This window comes from Lycorma delicatula, chromosome 11 (genome assembly GCF_047948215.1).
Source record: "Lycorma delicatula isolate Av1 chromosome 11, ASM4794821v1, whole genome shotgun sequence".
Taxonomy (NCBI): domain Eukaryota; kingdom Metazoa; phylum Arthropoda; class Insecta; order Hemiptera; family Fulgoridae; genus Lycorma; species Lycorma delicatula.
This window is the reverse complement of record NC_134465.1, coordinates 37,441,974-37,452,027: the sequence shown is the minus strand read 5'-3', so window position 1 is coordinate 37,452,027 and position 10,054 is coordinate 37,441,974. Positions and strand designations below refer to the sequence as shown.

The 10,054-nt window shown below is 30.8% G+C and overlaps 1 protein-coding gene across 3 annotated transcripts in view; it reads right to left on the bottom strand.

Moving 5' to 3' along the window:
• Positions 1-282: 282 nt before the first annotated feature.
• LOC142332563 (uncharacterized) overlaps positions 283-10,054 on the bottom strand; it is a 29,703-nt gene continuing 19,931 nt past the window's right edge. For 2 of the 3 annotated variants that reach the window (XM_075379044.1, XM_075379042.1), the window contains one exon: positions 283-3,687. In XM_075379044.1, the coding sequence (XP_075235159.1) occupies positions 3,594-3,687 (94 nt within the window). In that variant the 3' untranslated portion in view covers positions 283-3,593. The remainder of the gene's footprint in view (positions 3,688-10,054) is intronic. The other variant, XM_075379041.1, reaches the window with a different exon arrangement.

The following is a 10,054-nucleotide window of genomic DNA, read 5'->3' as shown; positions in this document are numbered from 1 at the left end:
GTGCATGTAAATAGCTTCGAGGGCACATGTGCGCCCATGGGCACAAGGTTGAGAACTCCTGCCCTAGATCAAACCATATAAGTCGAACTTCATTTTGATTGATAAAATTCATAATTTTTACATAAATTAGAGCAATCGAAACCATGACATGATAGCAACATTGCTTACATTATCTCGAGTTAAAATGTAGTTACTGAAATTTAACTCATAAAAAGGGATTTACTTTTTTAAAAAACTTTTAAAACGGGTTTTTAAACATAAATGAACTACATAATTTTTTATCAGTGTAATCTTATTGAAGAAATTGTGTATCCACTAACATGATTGCACAATAATGAAATTGGTAAGAATATATTGAATTACAATGCATCTAACAAAATCTAACCCATTACAATAAGCTATTAACTTATTAATAAAACAATTTGTTTAAAAAATAAAGCTGCAAAAAAATGTTTAATGAGTAAAAGTTTGATTATTTTGGTATAATTAACATTCTCAAAATATGCAATTTAACTCAAGTTATTCTGAATTGTGTTGATTTCATGATGTCATGAGAAAGGATCCCTAATTTATACATAAAAAAGTGATAAAACAAACTGCATGATCAATTTACAGTAAAAAAGATTTGAATTCTTAATAACTATATTCTAATCATAGACAGTTTGTCACATTAACTTTTTATATCAATTTTGAAGATCTTTAACTTACTAAAAAAAATTGAACTATCATTTCATATTTTACAGTTATCTGCCAATCTGATATACATATAAAAGATATCACATAAATACTAATACAACTTTACTGACGTAACTACTATCAAGGATAATTCTGTAACGAACTATTGAAATATTTTGTTATAACTTTAGTTATAACATCAGTGTACAGGTGTGCAACTTTTAACAGAGAGTAAATAAAATGTCGCACAATGGTGATTTATTGTAGATATTTTAACAAATAACAACAAAGAATAAATTAAAAAAAGGTTCCATATTTTAAACTTGCAGAGACCAGTATTAACTATAAAAAAAATATTAAAAATAGTTCAATCATTTAATGAAATAATTTACAAACATTAACAACATTATTTAACTAACAACATCAATATACATTTTCTACAATGTAATATAAACCTAAGGAAATATATACAGTTTACATACATTATAATTTGTACTGCATTTTAAATATTAAAGTTTTTAAGGATCAATATTAAAATATTCTTATAATGTAACTATACTGTTGTACATTATGCACAATAACTCTTAAAAAGGGTAAATTAAAAACAGATGGTATTACAGTACAAAAGATATTGGCTGATGCTTGACAGTGATTTGTTGCTAATGCAATATAATAAAAAGATATATTGACTAACTGTTCTAACAATAAGAAAATACATGAGAAGAGATCAAACAAAAACCTTAAGAATTCACTAAAAATCTGAAACACTATGCTTTATCCTGTAAGTTGACAACAGTGATACTCAAGGTCAAAAGGGTGGCAGTACAACTGCAAAATGCAATGACAGGAAAGCAGTAACGTTATAAAGCAATAACTCCACTTGTAACAAGTATATAAACAGAAAAAACTTTTTGTCATCACTTTTTGAATGAATTCAGAGTAGTAATTAATTATAAATTTTGTCATTTTAAGTGTACAAGTAAATCTAAGAAGTTCTTAGATATTATTAACAGACTCTACGAGGTCATGCAAATCAAGTAGTGACATCAGAAACTGTAGGGAATTGAAGGAAAGAAAAACCGATGTTTAATATATGCAAGTTGAGTGCTACATTATTAGTTGACAGAATTAAAGAGTGACATGTTGATAACAGTTTCCAAGAAAGTACTGTTGCTGTAGATGAATTTGGTTCTCATTATTACCAACTTTAATCCAAATGGAAAGGCAGCTTAAGCTCCTAACAAAAATTGGTAGAAAAGGTCAAGATGTTTTCATTTTGGAATGAACAGGGGTACTTCTAGAGAACTACATACTTAGAGGAAGAAATTTTCATCTATACAATACATGCAGGTCTTCTCAAAAATCACTTCAATCACGCCTAAATAATGTGAACTTCTGAGTGCTGGTGTTTGACAGTGCTCAACCCCATACTGTTTGTTACTACTATGACCAAGATCTATTTTTCAAGCATCTTCCATATCAGCAGTATTTTCCAGACCTCACCCTCAGTGATTTTCGTGTCTTTGGACCACTCAAAGAGTGATGGAAGACAGACAGCAAGTTTTTCAAGTTTGATAAGTGAAGCAAGCCATGGAGAACTGACTGAATTTTAAGCTGAAGGTTTTCAAAAATGTATTCATGTGCTTGCTAGGTGTTGATACATTTTAAGGTTTTCAATTGATACTCCCTTGTAGTTGCTATAATAAATTGACCCGAGGTCAAGCCACATACAATATCCTATGTTCAATAACACAATTAATAGATTATAACGCATAATTTTTCTATTATAATCCAATGTATATATTATTTAGAATAATTTTTACACTTTTTTTTTAAATCATCAAAATACAGTCAGAAGAATGAGACAATAAAACTTACTGCTTTTGTATATATTTCGACTGCATCCATCAGCCAAACAGTTTAAATAAATTAGTTATAGGTAAAGTCAGATGTTAAGTTGTAGTTTTTTATTTTATAATATGCTAATGCTTCTTGTAATAACAATAGATCCAGAACACCAATGATTAATATTAAAACTTCAAATGCAAAATAGAAAGATATCTAGAATGATATTAAAAATAATTCTGCTACACCATTTATATCATTTTAAAAATTCAATAAGGTTTTAATATAGTAAACAGAAAATAAGCAGTGAAAGATTAAAAAGCCAACAATTAAAATTAATTTCAATTAACTTTCTTAATTGAGGCTCTAATCCAAGTCTACCGTCATTAAATTTATTTTCATTCATAAAAAAGTTTAGTTTGGAAATAAGAGACGATAAGTCTCTTAATTTTGTACTTCCTGTGTATGAAGGTCCACAGATGTCAGTGCTGCTAACTAACAAAGTCTTAAAACCTTCTAAATTTCACTTTTTTCAAATATTGTTATAATGGCAGGTTTTTTGTATATAAATAAAAATTGACAAAATTCTATTCTTATTTTTTAACAGATGCTAAAAATAAGCATCATTAGAACAACTCATATTTCTCTATTAACTTCCTTCCCCTAAAAAAAAAAGATTCTAGAATTTGTGTGAGTCTCAACTGTCAAGACTGTGAAAATTAAAGAGTAAATGTTTTGTTGAACTAAACTGACTGACTCTACTTGAGAGGTTTAAAAATATAGAAAAATTATTCTATATAAAATATAAATATAATTATTATTCAAATATTTTATTTCAAACATCCATCAGATTAATAATAATAATAATAACAATTAATAAAAAGTTATTGTTCATATTAATTGATCTTAAAGTAGCAATGTGATTTAATCAATACTGCACAAATCTACAGTAAGGGTAGAAATGGCACGTTGTACATAAATATGATATGACTTAAGATAATATTAAAAATGGCCTGTACACTTTAATATGTATTTCCATTATTCTCTCTTTTTTTTTTTTTAATTCAATCCTACTACATCTGTGGTAATATATCTGGTATTAAATATTTACACAATTCCTCTTCACTGTTAATGATAGTCACTTTATTTGATGTATTTTCATCCAACCTATAAAACAACAAAATTACAATATAGGAAACAAGTAGAAGAAAAACTAGTGATATTTTTCTAATATCATTTATTTACAAAAACTCATATTTTTTGAAAAAAAAAAATTACTGGATATAATGTTCTCGCATTAATCAGTTCTAAGACCATCATCCGTGGAATATCTAAATGAACTCAAACAATTATCTTTAAAATATTTTATACAGTTATGAAATCTAAAATAAATATATTAATTATTTAAAACTTATTATTAGTAGTGTTCAATGGAAATATATTTTAGTACTTTTATGTCTGACAGGGTTTATTAGACACAAATATTTTTCAATGCGGATATATAAAAAAAAAAATCACAATTGGTTGTAACCTCAACAATAATTTGGCAGTTCAGGTCAAAATTTTTGAGGATTTCACAAATGATAAATAAAATACACAGGTATTTCACAGCAGAGCTATGCAATGAGATGGTATTAATAAAAGTGGATTAATTTTTTTATATTAAGGTTTTGGAATCAATATTTTTAAGAAATCATTTGCAACTGAATCAACTGCATATAGAAAATATATACGAGGTCTGTTCAGAAAATAACTGAACTCTTTTAATTATGCGCCAACAGAGATATATAGTGCTGTGCGGTTGGCAGCATTGTGTTCTGTATAACCTCCTCTGTAACCACATGTTCTTGAATTGTTGACATCTTGTTTAATTTTTGTGTTATTGTTATATGAGTGCAAGTGTTAGCAGTGATTTTTGTAATGAGCGACTTTCGAGAGCAACAATACAACATAAAATTTTGCGTGAAACTGGGGAAAACTTTCACAGAAACATTTCAACTTTTGAAACAAGCTTATGGAGATTATGCTAAACCTATCAAATTCAACTGAATTGAACAGGAAACCTATTTATTGTAAATAAACAAAACCCTAAATCCATTAATCTTTAATCATATTTAAATCTTTAATTATCACTGATAGACAAAAAAAATTTTTTTAATGTTTCTCTAAGTGTGATAACATTTCTTGAATTGCTTTTTTGCATACATTACAAATCTGTAAATACAATTTTTCTATCACCCTTACTTTTAAATAAATTACGCTTCAAAAAAAATTAAGGGAAAATATAGTTAAAATCTGAAAAAATTATAATTCTGCGTGGTCATAACTGTGTTACAGTGATTTTGCTGATACTTTTTTTTATAAATAGCCTAAGGCATATCCTAAATTAATGTCCAACAGTAATCGGCTAGCATGTTAGTATTCCACTTCCCTTTATAGCAGCTTTCCATCACTTAAATGTCTTAGTGGAAACGTTCACTGTGTTTGTCATTTATGTTTCTGAGGTTGTCCGGGAAAAAATCCAGATGTGAGTGGAGGAAATGTATTTTCAAAGACATATTACATCCCATACCTTTGTATGAAGTAAAAAGTTGTTTAGCAATATCGTGGTAATTGTTGGATTTTTGTTTGCCTAGAAAACTTTTGCAAACGTCTCTAAATGAAGCCCAAGCTGCACTTTCTACATTAACATTGAGTTAAATACATCATCTTTGACAAACTCTTTTATTTGAGGACCAACAAATATTCCTTCTTTAATTTTTTCTTCACTTACATTTGCAAACTTCTGCCTGATGTTCAAAAATCCAGGACTATCCTTCTTCAATGATTTTACAACATTTTTTATTAGTCCTAGCTTGATATGGAGAGGGGTAAAAATATTTTTTTTTTGGGTTCAACTAAGGGCTCATGAATGGAGTTAAGTTGTCTTGTTTCTTCCACTCTTTGGTAGCATAATGTTAATCCCTAGCTTGGCTGTCCCATTTGCAAAGAAAACACACGTACTTAGTATAACCTAACTGGATATCTAACAAAATAGCTATAACATTCAAATCACCACATATGTTCCAGTTATGTTTTTTATAATTTATTTTTTCAAGAACATCTTTCTTTTTTTTTGTCTTCAGTCATTTCACTGGTTTGATGCAGCTCTCCAAGATTCCTTATCTAGTGCTAGTCGTTTCATTTCAGTATACCCTCTACATCCTACATCCCTAACAATTTGTTTTACATATTCCAAACGTGGCCTGCCTACACAATCTTTTCCTTCTACCTGTCCTTCCAATATTAAAGCGACTATTCCAGGATGCCTTAGTATGTGGCCTATAAGTCTGTCTCTTCTTTTAACTATATTTTTCCAAATGCTTCTTTCTTCATCTATTTGCCGCAATACCTCTTCATTTGTCACTTTATCCACCCATCTGATTTTTAACATTCTCCTATAGCACCACATTTCAAAAGCTTCTAATCTTTTCTTCTCAGATACTCTGATTGTCCAAGTTTCACTTCCATATAAAGCGACACTCCAAACATATACTTTCAAAAATCTTTTCCTGACATTTAAATTAATTTTTGATGTAAACAAATTATATTTCTTACTGAAAGTTCGTTTCGCTTGTGCTATTCGGCATTTTATATCGCTCCTGCTTCGTCAATCTTTAGTAATTCTACTTCCCAAATAACAAAATTCTTCTACCTCCATATTCTTTTCTCCTCCTATTTTCACATTCAGTGGTCCATCTTTGTTATTTCTACTACATTTCATTACTTTTGATTTGTTCTTGTTTATTTTCATGCGATAGTTCTTGCATAGGACTTCATCTATGCCGTTCATTGTTTCTTCTAAATCCTTTTTACTCTCGGATAGAATTACTATATCATCAGCAAATCGTAGCCTCTTTATCTTTTCACCTTGTACTGTTACTCTGAATCTAAATTGTTCTATAACATCATTAACTGCTAGTTCCATGTAAAGATTAAAAAGTAATGGAGATAGGGAACATCCTTGTCAGACTCCCTTTCTTATTACGGCTTCTTTCTTATGTTCTTCAATTGTTACTGTTGCTGTTTGGTTCCTGTAAATGTTAGCAATTGTTCTTCTATCTCTGTATTTGAACCCTAATTTTTTTTAAATGCTGAACATTTTATTCCAGTCTACGTTATCGAATGCCTTTTTTGGTTTGTTTTTCTTTAATCTTCCTTCTACTATTAATCTGAGGCCAAAAATTGCTTCCCTTGTCCCCATACTTTTCCTGAAACCAAATTGGTCTACTCCTAACACTTCCTCCACTCTCCTCTCAATTCTTCTGTATAGAATTCTAGTTAAGATTTTTGATGCATAACTAGTTAAACTAATTGTTCTGTATTCTTCACATTTATCTGCCCCTGCTTTCTTTGGTATCATTACTATAACACTTTTTTTGAAGTCTGACGGAAATTCCCCTTTTTCATAAATATTACACACCTGTTTGTATAATCTATCAATCGCTTCCTCACCTGCACTGCGCAGTAATTGTACAGGTATTGCGTCTATTCCAGGAGCCTTTCTGCCATTTAAATCTTTTAGTGCTCTCTTAAATTCAGATCTCAGTATTGTTTCTCCCATTTCATCCTCATCAACTTCCTCTTCTTCTTCTATAACACCATTTTCTAATTCATTTCCTCCGTATAACTCTTCAATATATTCCACCCATCTATCGACTTTACCTTTCGTATTATATATTGGTGTACCATCTTTGTTTAACACATTATTAGATTTTAATTTATGTACCCCAAAATTTTCCTTAACTTTCCTGTATGCTCCGTCTATTTTACCAATGTTCATTTCTCTTTCCACTTCTGAACACTTTTCTTTAATCCACTCTTCTTTCGCCAGTTTGCACTTCCTGTTTATAGCATTTCCTAGTTCCCGATAGTTCCTTTTACTTTCTTCATCACTAGCATTCTTATATTTTCTACGTTCATCCATCAGCTGCAATATATTGTCTGAAACCCAAGGTTTTCTACCAGTTCTCTTTATTCCGCCTAAGTTTGCTTCTGCTGATTTAAGAATTTCCTTTTTAACATTCTCCCATTCTTCTTCTACATTTTCTACCTTATCTTTTTTACTCAGACCTCTTGCGATGTCCTCCTCAAAAATCTTCTTTACTTCCTCTTCCTCAAGCTTCTCTAAATTCCACCGATTCATCTGACACCTTTTCTTCAGGTTTTTAAACCCCAATCTACATTTCATTATCACCAAATTATGGTCGCTATCAATGTCTGCTCCAGGGTAAGTTTTGCAGTTAACGAGTTGATTTCTAAATCTTTGCTTAACCATGATATAATCTATCTGATATCTTGCAGTATCGCCTGGCTTTTTCCAAGTGTATATTCTTCTATTATTATTTTTAAATTGGGTGTTGGCAATTACTACATTATACTTCGTGCAAAACTCTATAAGTCGGTCCCCTCTTTCATTCCTTTTACCCAGCCCATATTCACCCACTATATTTCCTTCCTTGCCTTTTCCAATGCTTGCATTCCAATCTCCAACTATTATTAAATTTTCATCTCCTTTTACGTGTTTAATTGCTTCATCAATCTCTTCGTATACACACTCTACCTCATCATCATCATGGGCGCTTGTAGGCATATAGACGTTAACAATCGTTGTCGGTTTAGGTTTTGATTTTATCCTTATTACAATGATTCTATCGCTATGCGTTTTGAAATACTCTACTCTCTTCCCTATCTTCTTGTTCATTATGAAACCTACCCATTAGGGTAGGTTTCATAAGGGTGCACAACATAATGAGCCTGCCCATTATTTGAAGCTGAGTTAATTATTCTAAAATCATCTGACCAAAAGTCGCCTTCTTCTTCCCACCGAACATCTTTCATCACATCATATGTCTCTTTTAAATTAATACCATAAGCGATTGGTAATGAAGGATATTTGTTACCGTTGTGTAGTAAGAATCACTTTTAATTATACTTGGATGAATCTATGAAAAGGCGCCAGTCCTCAGGTTTATGAACTTGTCCTAAGCGTAATATAAGCTCATCAATATTTGTGCAATAAACTAAACCAAAGTATTTTTATCAATAAAGTATTGCGAAAATTCTTTTTGTTAGCTTTGAAAGCCCGAAATTTGTGTATTTTTTGAAATGAATTCCAACCTTGCAGCCTTGGTTTTTTGATAAATTTAAATTCCTAACCAAGTCATTTAATTCACCTTGTGCTATAACATGTGGCTTATTGGAAGATACTTCAAAATCAAAATCATTGTTGTCTTCTTCAGTACTACCTGAAACTTCATCGCTGCTTTCAAAACATACATTCACAGGTGGCTCAAGAACCGGAATAATTTCACTATGAGGTACAAGCCTGATTGCAGACTGCAATGAAGGATATTTTACAGTATGTTTAGATTTTTAGAAATTCCTGACACACTTGTTAAACAAAAGTAACAATTGGTTACATGATCCTTTGGTTCATGCCAAGCCATAGGTATATATGTTATGACATGCAACTATGTTATGATTTGATTCTTTGTCTAATATTGTTTATTAATAGCTTACAAATTATGTTAACAGAGTTAAACTATAAAAAATGTGCTAACAAAATTCAATATAGGAGCTTAAAATGCTAACTATACATTGAAAAAAAAAAAAATCTAATTAAAATTTAAACATTTTTCAAAATGGTAGGTGAAAAAAAGATTTTGAGTTCATATTCGTTTTCAACATCGAAAAACAGATTAAAATCACGTATCATATGTTAGAAAAATTATGTTTATCAGTGTTATTGGTTTTTACAATTTAAAAATGGTTGTCAGTCAATCAAAGATGACCTCAACTAGGAAGGCCTTCGACTCCAATGGATGACACCCACGTTCAGAAAATCAATGATCTGGTGCGTACAAATCACCGAATGACTGTCAAAAATCTTGCAGAAGAGGTTAGCATATTGACTGGATCATGTTGTGACATTTTGACTGAAAAATTGAACATGCATAGAGTTGCAGTAAAGTTTGTTCCTCGTTTGATGACTAAACAGCGGAAAGAACATAGAGTGGTTGTTTGTCGGCAACTTCTTGAACAAGTCAATGACAATGAAACATTCATGCAAAGGGAGACGAAATCTGGGTTTATGGCTATGACATCATGAAAAAAGTACAATCATGACAACGGATTAGCAAAAGATCTTCATGCCTCAAGAAAGCATGTCACTCTTGATCCAATGTAAAAGTGATGCTCTCTGTTTTTTTCAATTTTAATGGAATTGTGCATTTTACAATGATTACATGACAAAATCAAAATCATGAAAAGAAACCACAGTTGTAACAAGACAACTCATGGTTCCTTCACCATGACAATGTGCCCGCACACTCAGCTTTGTCAATTCGTCAGTTTTGTGCCAATTAAAGGAAATTTATCATGAATGTTAAAGGCCATTTCAAATGAAGCTATTTAGGACTGCTTCATGAAGTGGAAACACCGCTGGGAAAAGTGTGTGAATATGGAAGAAGAGGACTATGAAAGGGACAAGGAC